At 41.9% G+C, this 18,716-nt stretch overlaps 2 protein-coding genes across 2 annotated transcripts in view; one reads left to right on the top strand and one right to left on the bottom strand.

Moving 5' to 3' along the window:
- Positions 1-3,617: 3,617 nt before the first annotated feature.
- LOC306943468 (uncharacterized protein) lies at positions 3,618-10,756 on the bottom strand. The gene is made up of 5 exons (XM_079529835.1): positions 9,867-10,756; positions 7,966-8,061; positions 7,391-7,496; positions 7,001-7,093; positions 3,618-6,329 (listed from the first exon to the last, which is right to left on the bottom strand). The coding sequence occupies exons 1-4, from the start codon at positions 10,444-10,446 to the stop codon at positions 7,036-7,038; spliced, it is 840 nt and encodes a 279-aa protein (XP_079385961.1). The 5' UTR covers positions 10,447-10,756; the 3' UTR covers positions 3,618-6,329; positions 7,001-7,035.
- Positions 10,757-11,275: 519 nt separating this feature from the next.
- The window catches only part of tep1 (telomerase-associated protein 1), a 47,944-nt gene continuing 40,503 nt past the window's right edge, over positions 11,276-18,716 (top strand). The window contains exons 1-7 of the mRNA XM_079488853.1: positions 11,276-11,433; positions 12,968-13,515; positions 14,217-14,405; positions 14,722-14,871; positions 16,105-16,269; positions 16,471-16,608; positions 17,773-17,844. Of these exons, the coding sequence (XP_079344979.1) occupies positions 12,970-13,515; positions 14,217-14,405; positions 14,722-14,871; positions 16,105-16,269; positions 16,471-16,608; positions 17,773-17,844 (1,260 nt within the window). The 5' untranslated portion in view covers positions 11,276-11,433; positions 12,968-12,969. The remainder of the gene's footprint in view (positions 11,434-12,967; positions 13,516-14,216; positions 14,406-14,721; positions 14,872-16,104; positions 16,270-16,470; positions 16,609-17,772; positions 17,845-18,716) is intronic.

Raw genomic sequence — 18,716 nt, 5'->3', positions numbered from 1 at the left:
CATCTTTCCATTGTGTCGATCAGTTAAAACCAGGATTATGTATACAAATTTTAAATGCCAGTTTCTATGAGAGACAGACTGACGGAGAGAGAAAGAGAAACACCATGGTTATGTACAAAAATTAAGAATGTTCTATGAGAGAGAACGATGTATACTTGACCTCTCCCCCAGGAGCAATAAAGATGTCCATGTGGATACTGAGGGTAGTGTTGAGGTGCTCTTCAACCCCATCAATAGCTGACACTTAACCATACGAAACTGACAAGAGTGGAGGAGAGAGAGAAAAATACTTACTGTAATGTATCTTATCAGATATAAGAAACACTTATGTGATTGCTCAAATTCAGTTCACGACAGCAATGCAACAGCTTATTCCATGCAAATGTAGCTCAGTAGGCCACGTGTTTTGGTTTGTATGTGAGAGGATAAAGAACAGGGAGGGAGAGAAAGATTTAAACATGTAGAACATTACTAATAATACGGGCAAATTTAGTCACACATAGACAGTAAAGTAAAGCCATATTTATTCTTGGTTGCACTTTTTTGGTGCAAATAACTCATGCACGACTAAGTATAAAAATGACACCCATGTGAAGTGAGGGGCGCTTTACCAACCCTTATCATCTTACATCATCACGATATCATAACGTATCATATATGCCGATTTGCTCAGTGACCGACAAAACAAACATTATTCTGTTCATTGTTAATGGCATTTATTGTTTGTGTTACTGACAAAACAAACATTAAACTCTGTCCATTGTCAATGGCGTTTGTCTAGGAAAGACAAACTTTAAACCTGTATCAAGAATCGGGGGTAAGGGTGGCTTGGTCGGTTGTTTTGCTGTGATGAAACGCACTGAGCATCCACCAAGGATGAAGTTGATGAACCAATGGAACCATAGATTTCCCAGTTTCTCTCTGGCCTAGTAATGCTGCAGTCTGTTGCTGAGGGAGAAGGGAGATATGGAATTATTGTTAGCCGGTGACAATGAAGAGATGAGGGCCAGCCATATATTGCTATAGTACAGTTTATAGTAGTGTTTTGCAATAGTCAAGTGTATTTAGTGACAAAGTTAGTCCATAGTCCAGTTAGTCCTATGTACCAAATGTATCCATTGATTGGATATTATTTAGTCAAGGCGCTTAAAATCAAGTGTCTGGTAAACGACTAAACGTAATGCTTCAACAGTTGTAGATGAAATAAGAGAGGGTGATGTAAGACATCACTTGGTTGACACACTGTATGCAAATTGGATCAACTGGTTCCTTTTTTCCAAACCACGTGCTTGTGAGGGGATATAGTTTTATTATGTCAAACCTCACACTATTGATTGTTTGGGAATTTCCAATAGTCGACTGACGGGTCAAGAGTTCAGTGATGGTTGTATGATTAGAGTAGAATTCTGCACACATTGTATCTACATTTATTGCACTATTTTTTTAGTAAAGTAGTGAGGCTCACAAGAGTCACTATGACAATGCATTATGAGCTTGTACTTGCTTCTCTCAAGTATTCGTAAGTATTACGTTTATAAGTATTTTTTGTTCTTTTGAAAATGTACACCTATGGGTCTGGTCTGGTCTGTAAAGCCTGACCGGCGCTCAACAAAGTATAAATGCGGCTTAATACTCACAATTAATATGAGGGGAGGCCTGGGTGGGCAGTGATGTAGAGGTTCAATCTTGACCGCAGCAGCAAGGCACTACTCTATCAGTATGTGTCATCTGCAAGTCATTGGCTGCCGTTCTGAATGGGTGACTTGACTTCTACAATCAGTCAGTATGGCATACAGAGAACCACAATGCTGGAAAAGAAACAGCCTGGCCTAATTTGTTAACATGCAGACAGCTCACTGCCCGTTTACAGTAAGCCTGTGTGAGCTCACAAACGGGAAATAGGTTTTGTTTTGAGAAAGAACAGAAGTTTAGGGGTATTTGTCACTGTACATAATTACATATGAAGCACCTATGAGGGACAGGTGCGTCGGATAATGAACTGGAAGAGTAGGAAAAAACTGGAATCCCAGTCTTCACTTACAGAATTTTATTTAAGCAACGTTTCGGTCGGTCAGCATATTTTGGGCATGTATCATCACAGTACATTTGCACATAAGGTGAAATGAATCCTCTGAAATACCATGACCTGGGGAGCAGTTAGGGCTTAAGTGTGTTGCTCAGGAACATCTCGCCAGAGTCGGACGGACTGGGCAAGCTGGGGGCCAAATGAGGACCTTCCGATCCCCAGATGGCCGCTCTCGCTTCCTCGCTCAGCTGTTCCACCTCTGGTTCTCAAGGAGTTTATCCTCTATTTAAATGTAATAAATAGAACATACATGACTGCACAAGAACACGTCAGACCTGCTTGACTAGGAATATAGCAAATAAAACTTAGAAATGTGTACTGCAGTGTAGCTTTATGTTAATTGAGAGGCTCTGTAGCAGCTTTTAAACCGGAAACATAACACACACGACTGACAAGAACAGTATTAACAGGTCAGAATGATTGCATTTTAGGAATAACACACTTGAAGATTGCGGGCCAATGTGACTTTGTAGGCAATGTAGGGTCAACCTGATGACAGTACAGTACATGTAAGCCAGCTGGAGGGGTGAGAGGGGACTGACAGTAACAGTCAGGACTGGTGGAGGGGGTTTGAGGGGTCAAACTGGATCATACTGTGTAGATGCTTTTCTTTTGAGTTGTTTTGTGTTTAGTAAAAGGATGACATTTTAAAGGCGAGTATGGATTCAATTAATGCACAGTTGGTGTGCCGAGATAAGGTCAGGACATAGTCATCTATCTCCACCCTAATGTATTCATTTATTTAACCACTCAAGCCCAATTTGAGTGAAAATGGCTGATCTTCAAGCTCGCAACTTGTATCAGTATTTTAATTACATACTGTACCTGAAAGTGGGACACTCACAGAAGGTTTAAAGTGGTTAAATGATTTTACTTGTAATGACAAAATACCATGCATATTTTGAAAGTAAAATTTTCTGGTATTAAAGCTGCATTGTGCAATATTTGGTGGGGGTCCCTTTTGATAAACAAGATGGATGACTATAACAAGCCACTTAAGTCTTATGGTGTGTGGCACAATAAGCCTATCTCACAGAATTTCCCCGCCCCCCTTAATACGCCCCCTTTCGGGGTTAGTGGTGATAGCGTGACGTCACTCCATAGACGCTACATGTTAACAGAGGTAATTTAAGAAGTCTACAACTTTTGTTTTCTCAAGGTAAGGTTTGTTCTATCTGTTCGAGCTGATTTACCATCTTGTTTGCTTCATAATAATTTTGGCCTGTCACATTTTTACATTAGAAAATGTACTTAGATTCTCCAGAGAAAAAAACGTGTAAATGCTAATGACACCACTATTTACCGGAAGTGGGCGTGGAAAGCGGGCTGTGAGATAGGCCTATTAGCCGCTTGACAAGCTCAACATGACACATTGAAGTTGTAAATCTGAATTTTTTTGACAATGTTCAAATATGGCATGCCTCAGGATGCCAGGTTGAAAGTAGAGTAACATAAGTACTTGACCTTGAAACCGGATATTCAGGTTAGTGGCTCATTGCACAGAATACAAACAGAATGACTTACACAAAGACAGGTCTCACACATATATTTATTGTAAAAAATACATATAAAAACAACTTTTGAGACATACAAAATATTGGAGCTTAGAAACAGTATATTGACCAAACAAAGACCAAGCCATTTTTTTGAATTGCATTACAATATTTACAATTTAATAAATAAAACTCAAACTTTTGTTTCTATAACCAGTTAAAAGGCAGATTGTCCATATCGGGATTCAGATACCACTGTGGTGACCCTTTAAAAAACTAAAACGAAAACACATTCTCATCGAATCAATCAATACATCGATGTATCCATGATTTCAAAGCACAGGGCAGAGGAAAGATTTTAAACCAAGGATGGAGGAGAATTGTACAAAATAATCATCCTTGGTTGTATAGGAACTAGTTTACACAGAGTGTCTTAGCATTGGTAAAAATTGAGGTATTGCACCACACAGCTTATGGGGAAGGTAAAAAGAAAACATTTGGGAGGGTGTTGAGATTGTCTCTTATTTTCACCGACAACCCAACCGCGCTCTTAGTCCCTCGCATTTTCACCCACTCAAAGTTAATATGCGTTATCACCACAACAAAATGGAACATCTAGTTATCAATGTTTCTCTTATTCTGCTCTCTAACACATAGCTCTCAATGCAGACATACTTTTGGCATTGTTCTTTTTCTTTTCTCAATACAAAAAGGGGGGAAACATGCACAAGGTTGCCAACTCGTGGCAGGACATAGCACCTCAAATTGCAGAACAAGGGACGAAAAAGCTGGGGTGGACAGAGCTGAACGTTGTGCTGATCCAGATTGTTTGTTTTAGGATAGAAAATGGATCATGCAGAACAGACATGCCCTTTTAAGTTCAGGCAGCAAAAGCAATAAATCCATGTTTTGTTGTCTACAGTGGTCTGTGCCAATCTTGCACCAAAAAAAACTCACACCAGTCAGGCTCCACTCGTCACTATTCAGCCACAGAATTAGGCTAGCATCTCAACTCACCCCGTCACTAAAGAAAGACAACAAATACCAGCTTGCACATGAATCCCTTCACCTGGTAAAGGCAATCAACACACACACACACACACACACACACACACACACACACAAGGCAAGGGTAGCCATTTAACACCTTAAGCAATAATTAAAATCAATAATTGGTAAGATACAATGTCTATGAATCCTCAAGAGGGAAGAAGGGGGAAGTTAACACTATTATTTAGCCGTCAGCGCTGCGTTCCATAGCCTCCAGTATCGGGGGAGGCATCTGCCACATGGTACAAACATGCCCCCCAAATATGCCTCCCTCGACTAGTCTGTCCATATATTTCTCCACTCTGCCATTCAACAAACCAGATGGCCCACACAGTACCACTTGGCGTCTGGTTAAAAGAAATCTGGACTTAGTCCCCGGAGGAAGTGAAGGGGAGTAATGCCTGATTTTATTCTTGGTTGTGTGCCGTTGTTGCACAGCGACAATAGCTTATCTACAAGCTCGCCTTGAGCTTGCAGATCATTTTCAGTGGGTGACTTCGGTATAGATCACCCTTACAGAGTGACAAAACACAAACCACATTACTTCAGCAAAGTAGAATGAGAGCAGTGGGCACCATGTAATGTACCACTGCTGTATAGCGGTGCGTTACCAAAATTGCAGTTTGTTTGATTAAAAACTAGCATTAAAAAAAGAGCCCTCTTGACCAGCAGACCTCTGGGCACTGTACTGTAAACACACACACACACATCATCAGGACATTTTTGTCCTCACTCGTCATTACATATGAACACACACAGTTTCTTGAATACAGTCGACATCAGGACATCATACACAACTTTATCTGAGACCTTATTTGAAAAGAATCTGCCTTGAGGGAGAACAAAGTGCTCAAAACGGTGCCAACACTAGTACTGCTACGGCCTTCTGAAATACCTAAAACAACCACCAACCAAGTAGCAGCAAGTTCAGCACTAACCACCTACTGGGAAACTGACATATTCAGCAAACAATCAATCAATTCACCCCCCAAACTTCCCCTGAAATGTATACAGGTAACGACGGGAAAAAAATAAAATCCCACCTAATCTACAGCAGCCCCCGCTCACAGAAATACAACCCCTCAACCTCCAGCTAGTTGAAAAAACAAAGCAATGCGATATTTGTGTTTTGTGGTAATTGTTTGCTCTTTTGGTTTCCAGTCTCTGGATTAACCAAGGAACGAAACATTCATTCAATGTAACATAATAAAAGTAGGCCAATTAGCAATACTTTCTTTTGCAACATTGGCAGAAAAGAAATGACCTATACCGTTTGTTAAGAATACAAAAGTGGAGCCAGTCAATTTGCTGCTTTCCTCCTCGAGGTCAAGAGGTCTTTCTAAGAGGGTTTTCCATCATCTTCAATTGAAAATAATTCTTTGACGTCTTTTTTTTTCTCGTATCCAGCAGATTCAGAGTATAGTCCTTGAAGGAGTAAGGGAGGGGACCAGTTCCATCACTTGTCCGAACCAAGACTGAGGGAACAGCTGGTTTCATTGTTGCCATTTGGCTTTAAAATGGTCCACACCAAGTACAAATGGGAGTGGTCCATGTGGAAAAGATAATTTGGTGCTTCCTCTTAGGACTCTCTCTCTCCACCACATGATTGTAGAAAGTTGTCATCTTGGGGCTGGGGGAGGATTTTACTTCTAAATCAAATATGTTTTTTATTCTGCAGTATTGGGATTCGGTGTGGTCTCCTGTAGGGATGCAAAAAAAAGGAGAAGCCATCTGTTAGACACATGGATTTGTTTTCTTATCGGTCTTTTGGGGTAAAACTTGGACTGAGATATGTTGTGCTTCTTTTCACAGTATGTTTACTGTACTGTCCCAATACAATATGACATGATGATATGATGTGTGAATCTAAACTGATTGAGCATTTCTAATGCTCGTCTAGCATGTGACCATTTTAACCACTTAAGCATCATAATGCTTAATGTTGCACGCCACGGAACCATGTGGTATTGCAGGGGTTTGGGAGTTATTTAAAACGGTCAGCTCATGTGAGAGGCGGTTTCAATTGCAGGTGCATCACAGAAGGGGCCGTTGCCAAGCTACTATCGAGGGGCGTGGAAAACAAATCTATGTACTGTATTAAAAAAATGTATGTATTAATTTGTTCAGAATGTAGAACCCCTGTCGTCTGAACACACGCCCATCTGTATACCCCAAGCTCACATCTACAAGTTTGCATCCTGACGCACTGTGAGCTTGTAGGTCGGCTATTTTCTATGTACAGTATAGGTTTAAAGTTAAAGTGCTCTATTGTCCTTAGTTGCTTCTTTTCCTAGACCTGGTTGCTTATTTTTTCGCAACACTGCAACTCAGCCCCCCCCCCCCCCCCCCCAAACACACACACACACCCTACCTGAGTGGGGTTGTTCAATACATGTGGCATGCACATCAATCAAAGGGATGTTCAGGGCAGCAGGGCTTCACCTTTGACCAGGAGTCAATGCAACTGGAGGAGCGGGAGATATTGACAGAGCGGTGTAAGAAAAGGAGAAGTAGTATGTAAAACAGTATGGCCACAGCCTCTAGAATACGGAGAGAATTCTGTTATATAATATTATACGATATTTCATAACTCCAAAGATTGGAGGAAGAATGTTGTCGGTGCAACAACCATGTGTAAATGCTGACCATGAACACATATTTTGGAACTAATTATCGTATAACATACAAGTTACCACTTTTTATTTTATCACTGGGCAAATAAGTAAGCTAAACATAAACTAAACAAAGTGAACTTGTTTACCTCTTATGGTAGACGCAGAGGCAAGCCAACCGAGCAATGGTCTCTCCTTGCACCAGATCCTCCAAACAGATAGAGCACTCCCCGCTGTCTTTACTGAGCACATCCGCTATGAGCATGAACACACACACACACACGATGCTAAAATACACACAATAAATGGGATGATATGATAGACTGGTGGGTCGAAAGTGTTTATAAACCTGCCTCTAAATATTACCCATGGTGTCATTGTGGTTCAAATTCACCCTCCCCTGTGTCAACTACAGGTGTCCAGTTCCATAGCAGCTGTGCTTTTAGTTTCTAGCTACAATGTCAAAGTTTTAAAAAGAGACGTTTACAATCAAAAGTTTTAATAGAACATTAACCACAGCCTTATACAGTAGTACTCAATCGTGTGACGAATAGTAAACCCCCCCCCCCCCCCCCCAAAAAAGAAACCACTTGAGCTTGTTGATCTACTTCTTTTTGTGACACACATTCAAAGCAAATCACTGAACAAAGGAGGTAGTCAGGAGGGGATAATACAGGGACGCATGTAAAAGCAGTGTCTTCATTGACTCTTCAATATAACTCACTATTGTATGGTAAAGGGGGAGACGTGAGGCAGCTCAACAGGTGATCCTCAATCCTGCCCCCTGGAAAAGGCTTGGTGCAGAAAGGACAGCGGATATCTGCATGAGAAAGGGAGACAAAGCCTTTGTTGAATGCAGGCAAATCCAATGTTTCTCACATCTGATCTTTCAGCTTGACTGTCTGTCCACACTATTATTTGCAAGTGATTAGATCAGATTTGCGTATTCAGACGTCATCCACTGATCTGATCATTGGTTGCTGTGGTAACACGAGTCAACGACACAGGCGTGAGTAATGGGGCAAGTACAGACCCCTGGGGGACCATAGTCATCAAATTATATGCAAGTGATTAAGCCCTATTTTTAAAAAAGTTTCAAAAATAGCTGATCTACAAGTTCACATTCACGGTGAGCTCATAGACCTGCTATTTTTGAGAGGTCCTATATTCAGCTATAGTGTAGATTTTCGTCCTACACAAACATTAAATTCCCATTGACAATGAATGGAGAATTTACGTCATATGTAGACGAGCAAATCGGCCATTGTTGTCCTACAAAACGATTAAATTCCCATTGACAATGAATGGATGATGTACTATGATAAGAGCGCCCCTCACTTTTTATTGAATTATACATGTTTATATACAGTATGTTTATATTATCAACTATAATGACATGGCCAAAATAGGAACGCCATGATGAAAGAGGTTAAGAAAAAAGGTTCCCAGCTGTCCTACTCGGGGATATCTGAGGCCATGGACATTAGTCTATGGTCTGGTAACGAGATAAATTGTGTCCCACATTACCCTCCAGTCTTTATGAGTGAGTGGGCACGTGAAGCCTTTGACCCATTTCACTACACTTGCTAGAGGGCTGCCCTGGCTGAGAGTCAGCCTATTGTTATGGTTTGGACGGGTGGTGGAATCTTGTGGTGGTGTTACATTAGTCCCATCTATGTGTATTTGATAGATTGAACAATGCAAAGCAATTTAAATGCCATTCCTCTGAAAGGAAATGTTTCTATGCACAGACAAGTAGACGTGAGGTTGCATCAAGTTGAGAAAACTACCCACAGCAATGGCATGTTGAAATTATTACCAACACAGCCCCTGTGACTCGAAAACCAGCTAGGCACCACCTATAGTTTTACAATTTAGGCATTTAGCAGACGCTCTTAATCCAGAGCGATTTACATTAGGCAAGAACAAAAGTATGGGAATACATCACATATATAAAATGCATTTATCAAGAAACATGCGTAAGCTAAGAACGTAACTAGAACATATCTATATAATGACACTATACATATTAACTATACATATATACTATACTATGCTATACATATGTACTATGATGTGCTATGACTACATACAATGCAATTATTGTGCTGTCTACATGACATTTTACGCTAGAAGTCCAGAGCAGACCACCATGTACAATAGAATCCTCAGATGGTTTAAATCGTCATGTAAGCACGAGAGAAGAGATAATCTGCTCAGGAATGTAAAGAATAATCCATTTTAATTTCGCGATGGCCAGGCTGAGGGTCACGTTGCTGCTTACATGTATATATTCCTACTTTTAAAAGCATCTGCCTGCCATTGTTTGTTGTGTTCCTCTAAAATGTAATTGTTACTTCTGCAACAATACATCCTACTCACTACCAAGCAGAGTGGAAAGAAAAGGACAGCTGTGTGAATCATCCTCACGCGTCTTTGAAACTAATGTTCAGAACATAATACTGCTGTTGTGTGATCATGATCATTTATATAATAACTTAAACACCACTGATTGAGTTATCATTATACGACGTAATACACAGTACTGCTACATTTAGCACCGTTTTTTCGAGGTTCCCATCGGGAGCTATGCTGCTGAACTGTGTGATCATTATAACAACTTACTGCCATGTCTGTTGTTGACGCGGTACAGGCCGATCCAAGCCTCCGACACCGGCCGCTGGTGTGCGCCCCGCACCCGGGCGGATCTGGCGCCCACGTTGCGCCCAGACGAGTGCCGATTCCCCGGCAGTCGCTCGGAAAAGGTGCGATGGGGCACACGGCCTCCCGTCTCCTCTCCGGATGGGTGTTCCACGTTGACGCTACCGGGAGCCTCCGGGCTGGGACTGATGCTGCCGCCACCGTCCTCCGCAGGCTTGTCCTCCCCTGTGGAGGAGCTGTCGCCGCCGGCCGGTGTTGACGCCGCCGCTTGGCCGATGCCGGAGGGGAGGCTGATGCGGTCGGCGGGGCTTCCGTCGGCGCTCGCCTGTTGCCCCGGCATCATGTCCGAGTCGCTGCCTTCCTCGGATCGGCTCTGGTTGGCCTCCGTATCCTCGAAGCTCCCCGAGAAGTCCACCATGAGACTGGTGGGCCGGGCGCAGCGGGGCCGCCGGTACGAATCCCGCTTGGTGGTGCCACTGCCATCCTTTCCGAACGCCGGGGGGACCGCCGGGTCTTCTTGCAGGCGACTCGCTCTCGTCCCCATCTTTGACCAGCTAGGAGGCTAACAGAGCTAACGGCTAAACGCAGCAGCTGGCTAGCCGAGCTGCTTCCTCAACAAGGAGAACAAACTAAGTCACCAAAAGCAGCCTGCTGCTAACACACACCCACCGCCAATAGAGACCCACTCTGATACCAACAAGTAGGTGTTTTGTGATAGTGGTCGATTGGTATAACGATGATCAACGACACCGTTCCAGCTTCAATTCGTCCTTTCTCGGCACATTTTTCTTTCTTAAAACGTTCGTTGCTGCAGCGGAAATGGAGCGCGTTCGTTTCCTCCTTTTGCACAATTATGTGAGTCATTACGGTAGCGCCTAAGTTTGTTTTTCTCCAAAGTAGTACTAATAATTCCCAGAAGGTGTAAAATGCAGACTTGCAAATAAAAAGATTCCAAGGCACTCCTATCGAATTATGTGTTTAATGCATATATGTGTGTGTCCTCTGCGATTTATTTGATTTTGTATTTGGGTTTTGTGTTTTGAATGGATCAAAGGTATCAAGTTCAAGCTCGGGGTCTGGGTCAAAAGCGGATACGGAAACGGTGCGTGTGTGAGGTGTGTGCGTGTGTGCGCGCGTGTGTGTGTGTGCGTGCGTGCGTGCGTGTGTGTGTGTGTGTGTGTAGAGAGAGTGCAACGTACCGGATATACAGTAGCCGCTCCCGACCCGGATCACACTAATTAATTTGGAATAGAAACCAGGCTTTCTACCAACAGGCAATAAATAGCTTGTGAACGCGACGGTAGACTTTACGGTAAAAATGTACACAATAATAAAACCGGCCAATCAACGGCCGGAAGGAATGGGCACGGAAACATACTGGAAGCTGGCAAGACTATATTTATAGACTAGTGACAGTCATATATATATCTATGGTGACAGTAACAGCATCGAATAAATACACAAGAATAGCCACTATTACACAGTGACAGTGAGTAACTCGTCTGTCCACAGAGGGGATATTTGCGTTACGGTAAGTTTGTACGTCTTTTATTAATAACTGAAATGACTGAATACTGTAGTAGCCACGGTCCACGCCTATGCACTGGACTCTGACTCATTGTAAATCAAGACAGAACTGCCAGGTAACACTGTTCTCATAGCACCAGTGGCGGAACTTCGGAAGAAGTTTGCTCACATTTTCTCTTTCACTATTGTAGTTCTACAATGTAGAAATATTTAAGCAAAAGCCCTATGTCTAATTTGTATAAAAGTACAAAAGTATGGGCTTCAAAATATACCTACTAAATTAAATGTACTACCAAACGTAGTAGTAAGTAAATCATCAGTAATGCATTCATTCATTACTTTAATGTTGCAGCAGCTGGTGACACCTTCACCTGCTGTTTAGGCTAGGCTTAACCTAATAATACATCTGCAAAGCTAGTAAAAACTGTGAAATAATTTGAATGGAGTAAAAAAGTACTCAAGTAAAAGTACCTCAAAATTGTAATTGAGTACAGTACCCGAATACACTATAGACTTTTTACACCACTGTCTAGCGCACACTTTGCCGTTTTTAATCTTATTTAATACATTTTGCTAGAAACTTTAAATCATTCAGTACATTTAGGGATGGTGTTATTGATGTATTTTGTACATTTTGAGATATTACATTTCAATCACAAAGAAATCCCAGTATTGTAGCATAATCCTTTTTATAAAATTAACACATTTTTATAAACTCTTGTCCTACACCCACTTTTTTTTTTTTACAGTACAGACAGATTTTATAGACCTGCCCCATAAAGTACATATACTTCGAGTTATGTTTGAACACCATGTTCCACCACACCCCATGCACCGGCCACTTTTCAAAGTCAGAATGCTTTTCATATGCAAATCAACCTGAGCACTGACATGGCAGTGTGCTCAATACCTTCCACACGTTAGCAGCAGCTTTTAACCATTTCCAACTTGGCATCCCTATTTTTGGCATGTCATTAAAGGCAAAAATCTTGTCATGTGCTGTGAGCTTGTAGCTCTGCTATTTTCACGATTTGTATTACGATGAAATATATATCATGTGGTTAACGCATGATATATGTTAACACAACCACTGTTGGTAGTGGTTAACACTACCAACATTCAGTATACAGTAGGTGTACAGTAGTATCATGTAGAAATGATCAATAGGGTATTCAACCACAAGTTTATTTTTGGCTGGTAAGATGAAGATGTGAATTATTTATAATTTCGCCATCTGTCATTTTATCCATTTTGTTCAGTGTAGTCACGGATCACAATATCTAGATAACTTGTGTACTTTGTCTCCTTTTTATTGCTGCTTTTCTACTTTGTCATATAATGGCACACTATGGCAACATCGAAGCTGCTGCACCATGCATGTACAAACAGGTGGCATGCTGTTGAGCAACTTATCTTATCTGTTAATTATAGCCTATACATTACACACTACTGCAGATTTTTTGTGTTTATCTAGGACTTAGAACACGACTCCACCTTGCTGACGGTCTTTGTCTTTCTTTTGGTTTCTCTCTCAACAGAAATGAAAGCACTGACTTTGCGACAGGCGGATTTGGTCCATGCGGACCAGCAGGCTACATCGGGGAGAGGTCTGTTCTCCAACTACATTCCACAAAGCCTGGAGAACAAGCTTCTGGTCCAGGCCTCCTCCCTGATGGCCCAAACCAACACCGAGCTCTCATCCATTCCATCTCACTCCTTCTCATGCCCCTCTCTCCAGCCCTCTGGCCTGTCCTCCACCACCTCCACCCTCCTTCTATCCACTTCCTCCTCTTCCTACACTCCCTCTTTCAGCTCACTCCTTCTCAGCACAGAGAACAAGCTCCTAAATAGAGAACCTCTCCTGCTGTCATCTTCGCTCACGTCCGCGGTCCCTTCTTCTGTCCCGCATGGCTCTTGGCTATCTTCGTCCCTGGATACCTCCTCGAGTGGTTCCCTGCTCGGGCGCTTCTCTCACGTTCCTCCTTCATCCCTCTGTCCTGGTGGAGAAGAGAAGCCGGACGTGGGAGATGGCAGACGAGACGAGGTATCTGAGGAGACTCAGTCCTATAGTGAGGAGACAAGTGAGGTACATGAATCCATCTGTCGTCTTTATCTTAATAAATAGCTTTGTTTTTTTCTCAATCAAAACATTGAGATTAAAGGTCTTTACACACCAGGGGCTTGATGAATACATACACAACAATACAAAAATCGCTGTCAAATATTTGTAATTGTAATCCTTGTAATATAATTGATGCCTCATTCAAATTGACCTCTTGCCAAATAACGATCACTTGTGTGAAGTGAGGCGCACCTTTTATCACCCGCCACATGACGTCACAGGGGCATGCTTAACCCATTTTGGGCGGGAACCCCTTTTGGTGTTTTAAACATTATGTTATAATTTAGCTATTGAAAAATAGCAGATCTACAAGCTCATAGCGCGCCACCGAGTGGCGCGCTACGAGCTTGTAGATCTGCTATTTTTGAAAAATCGTAAAAATGTGGCTCAAATCTTTGAATATATATTCTTTCAAAGTGAATGTTTTTAACTCAGGTCTAAATGGGTTAAAGCAAACAAAAAGTCCATAGTCTTGGCTGTCACGGGGGGCATGCTGAAAACAGCAGGGGGCCTGCTTAAAGCAAACATTAAAAGTCCATAGACTTTGCTGCCAGCCTGTCATGTGTGAAAGCCAGATGTTGGAGGGGCTAGCACCCCTGAATTATGTATTGAAGTTAACTGACACCCAGTGATTGTGTTTGCTGTGCTGTGTTCTGGGTCAACAGCTCTCTGAAGAAGGCAGCATGGAGGAGCAAGAGATGGAGGTGGATGCTAACAGCAGCACCGAGTTCTCTGTGCTGCAGATGGAGCTAGGTGCTCCTGACCATGATGAGACTATAGCAGTCAGACAGGAGGAGTTTGCAGAAATGGACAGAGGAAAAGAGGAGAATGAAGCAGAACTGAAGGTTAAAAAGGTGTGTGGTGTGGGCGGTATTTATTCCTTTAGGGCACTTAATGGAACAAATCAATTTATTTAATCGATTATCAAACAATTGATTTAAATAACGAATAAAATACACACAACACACAGATATTAAGACATCCTATGTTGTCTCTGTCGCTAAATTCAGTGACATGACGTGCATTAGAGCTGAAAGAGTTAATTGGACTTAGCAATTTAGTCAGATATAAAAAGTAATCAATATATAATAACGATATCTGCATAGTAAACTTGCATCTCTCAAAAAGGTGTCCTTCCTCTGAACATGCCTCTGTTCCTCTGCCCTTCAGTATGGCTTACTGGACGAGGTGTGCTGTTCTCTGGTCAATAAGAGCACGGCTCCAGGCCAGACAGGCTGGGATGAAGAGGACAGTGTGTGGACCAGGATCACAAACCTTTCTAAGGACATCTCTGAAACCGACCCACAGTTTCTCCTCAAGGTGTGTGTGTGTGTGTGTGTGTGTGTGTGTGTGTGTGTGTGTGTGTGTGTGTGTGTGTGTGTGTGTGTGTGTGTGTGTGTGTGTGTGTGTGTGTGTGTGTGTGTGTGTGTGTGTGTGTGTGTGTGTGTGTGTGTGTGTGTGTGTGTGTGTGTGTGTGTGTGGACGTGTGTGTGTGTGTGTGTGTGGACGTGTGGACTTAGATAGTATTTTAAACAGACTTATAGCTTGTTACGTAGACAGCTCTAGAATTGCACTTTATGTAGTCATAGCACTTTATAGTACACATGTATAATATATTATATAGTATGTATAGTTTACATAGATACTCCACTGTTACGTTCTTAGTTTACGCATGATTCATGATAACTTTTTATATATGTGATGTATGCCATGCTTTTGTTATTGCTTAACCCATTGATGCCTGATGCAACGTATACGTTGTTCTACCCTTGATGCCGGCGCGCTCTCTGCGTCTCATCAGCTATTGCTATACATGTGGCAACATAACTATTTAAAAAATAATTAATCAGAATTTGAAGGTTTTTAGAAACCTTAGGTCAGGCCATAGAAGGCGTTCCCAGATTCGGCCTCAGGCATCAATGGGTTAATGTAAATCGCTCTGGATTAAGAGAGTCTGCTAAATGCCTAATTGTAAAGTGTGTGTGTGTGTGTGTGTGTGTGTGTGTGTGTGTGTGTGTGTGTGTGTGTGTGTGTGTGTGTGTGTGTGTGTGGACTTGGATAGTATTTTAAACAGACTTATAGCTTGTTACGTAGACAGCTCTAGAATTGCACTTTATGTAGTCATAGCACTTTATAGTACACATGTATAATATATTATATAGTATGTATAGTTTACATAGATACTCCACTGTTACGTTCTTAGTTTACGCATGATTCATGATAACTTTTTATATATGTGATGTATGCCATGCTTTTGTTATTGCTTAATATAAATCGCTCTGGATTAAGAGAGTCTGCTAAATGCCTAAATTGTAAATTGTGTGTGTGTGTGTGTGTGTGTGTGTGTGTGTGTGTGTGTGTGTGTGTGTGTGTGTGTGTGTGTGTGTGTGTGTGTGTGTGTGTGTGTGTGTGTGTGTGTGTGTGTGTGTGTGTGTGTGTGTGTGTGTGTGTGTGTGTGTGTGTGTGTGTGTGTGTGGGGTTGGTTATGCAGTATCTGTGAATTACGGTAAGGTAGATGTTTACTGTATCTGTTCTTCACCTTTTGCCCTCCAGGTGGCAGTGTACACCAGACAGGAGCTGAACATTCGCATTACAGCGAACTTCCTATTGACTCTGGCCGCCAATCAGCCCGCCACCAAACCACATTTCCGTAGGTACTTCTGTGCAGCCATACAGCTGCCTTCTGATTGGCTGGAGGTAGCCAGACTCTACAGCACGGTGAGTCTCGGCCACAATGCTTTATGTAGCCTATTTATCAGTATTTGAAACTGTTGGGATTTGTACAGGAGTGTACATGTTTATCGCAATCATCCTGAGGACAAATTTATTTCTGATCTGATTAGTACTGATAAGTCAAGTTGCTGGCAAACCCTGTAATGTGTGCATGATGCGTCTCTGTAAATCTACCTCTTTCTGCAGTGTTTCAATAAGAATCTACCAACCTGTCTGAAGAAGGCCATGGCTGACAAGTTCAAGCAATTCACTGAGTACCAGCTAGCCAAATACAACACGCGCAAACATCGCTGCAAACACAACAGCAAAAGGCCCAAAGGCAAGGTACTGAACAACTCATTTTCTTCCTTCATTCATTTTTACATTTTAAAACATTAAGGTGTTGGCAACAATAGATAAAAATGGACTGATGACATAACAGACAGCATTCACAGAAGCTCCGTCAGTCTCTAATGAAGTATTTTCCTTCACATGTGACATAGAGGATGTTTTCTCAAAAATAAGGTCATGCTAAAGTTGTGTAATCCACTCAGCTGTTTTCAAAAGGTCATTCTAAAGTCTCACATCGTAACATCAACTCTTTTTCTCGTTTGCTTGTTCTCTTTTTTCTCTCTCTCTCTTTCATACAACTTTGGATATCAGCAGTCTGCAGACTTCATATTCATTTAACAATGATAGCCGTATGATAGTTGTAACGTTATAATGGTGGATTCATGTGAGCAATGTGTTTGTGTGATCAGAAATACATAGTAGGATAGATTGAAGGGAGGCAGGGTGCAGTTTGGAGGCAGAACAGTGTACAATCCTTCAAACAAAGTCAACCTTTTTTTGGCTTGCCAAAACAACACAAGTTCTCCATGGACAAAATTGTTTTATTGTATGCTCGATGCAGCTCCGCTTTGACCCGCTGAACCTTAGACCCTGTCCACTGTATACAGTGCTGCAATAATTCTGTACACCTGGATTGCATAGATGGATCATGGAATGGTGTGGCTCTAATTACTTGTGCAAGCAGAGCGTGCAAGTACTGTGGTCGGCTGCGTATGTATGGTATGTAGGCCTATCCTCGGTGGTCCCTAATTGGCTGTTGACGGTGACGGGTATGTGGGTATGTCGGTGTTGTTATTTGCTGTTGGTCTAAAGAATTTAGAACAGCAGTTGTAATATACATTAGTTAGTAGCAGTACTTGCACGCTCTGCTTGTGCACAAGTAAGCCATGTATGGTCTACTTGTGTGCAAGGTGCAAGTTGGCACCTCGACACAGTGCATTTCTAGTTTAAAAGTAGAAAAAACATGAAAAGGTTAGTGGAGGTACTTCTGAGGTCTACTGGTAGTGTGCACAAGATATTTAGTGCTTTGCGTAATTAGCGGCAGACAGTCTTCTAGACAGCTCACCACTGAGGGGCCACGCTGTAAAAAAGTTGTTTCTTTTACTGCTGCACTCTCCATCGTCCCACACACTGTCCCCCATTTACTCTGCACTCCAGGTACCAACCAATGCACAACTGAAAAAGTGGGCAGCCATCCTCAGATCAGACGAAAAACTACTGACGGAACATGTGAGTCCATTCTCTTACGTAGACATTGGATGCAAAATAACAGTGTTTCTCTTTTCTTTTCCCAGATTTTCTCTATGATCAGAATGTCATGTTGTTGAACTCAATAAGTGTGTACTGTACAAAGCCGTGTGACATGGCACAGTTTTAAAGGGGCCTGAATCCCCAGGGTTCTTTTTACTTAGTTTGATAGTTAGTTGTTTAGTAAAACGATGGGTAATAAGCAACACAGGCAGCTGCACCTAATCAAATGAATAATGGGTGTGTTAGATTTAGATGTGCCCAGAGCAACGGGTGTGCCCGGGCATAGACAGTAGTCCAGAGTATTTTAAATGCACATTGACCCAGAGCAACGGGTGTGCCCGGGCATAGACAGTAGTCCAGAGTATTTTAAATGCACATTGACACACCTAAATATAATAGTATTGATTTGTTCAGCTGCAGCCGTGTTTACATTTCAGTGTACTAGAATCTGGGCTGATTATAGTTACTTATTTTTCATAATCTGATAATCCTCATTACATGTAGTCAGTTACTACCAACCCTGAAGGACTATAATGAATCAATAATGCATGATTGACTACTGTATAATATAGTGAGCTCATCAGCAAGATTAAAAACACTTCCGAGTTGCACCACAACTACTCCTTCGAAATGACTTCTTAATAACACTCTTTATGAAACAACTTTTAGAGCTCTGTTGAAATGCCACCTAATATAAAACTTTTTTTGTTTTGTTTTCAAGATCATTCAAATATTTTTGATTAGGAGAAGAAACAGAATTACTAGACAAACTGAGGCATGCTGCTCTTCTACACTAGCCAGGCATCGTCACATTGTTAGCAAAAAGATGATGATGATACATTTGCGCCACT

The sequence above is a fragment of the Electrona antarctica genome, assembly GCF_951216825.1.
Source record: "Electrona antarctica genome assembly, chromosome: 19".
In the NCBI taxonomy this organism is placed as follows: domain Eukaryota; kingdom Metazoa; phylum Chordata; class Actinopteri; order Myctophiformes; family Myctophidae; genus Electrona; species Electrona antarctica.
Note: the sequence above shows the minus strand (reverse complement) of the source record. Positions and strands in the feature narration are given on the sequence as shown.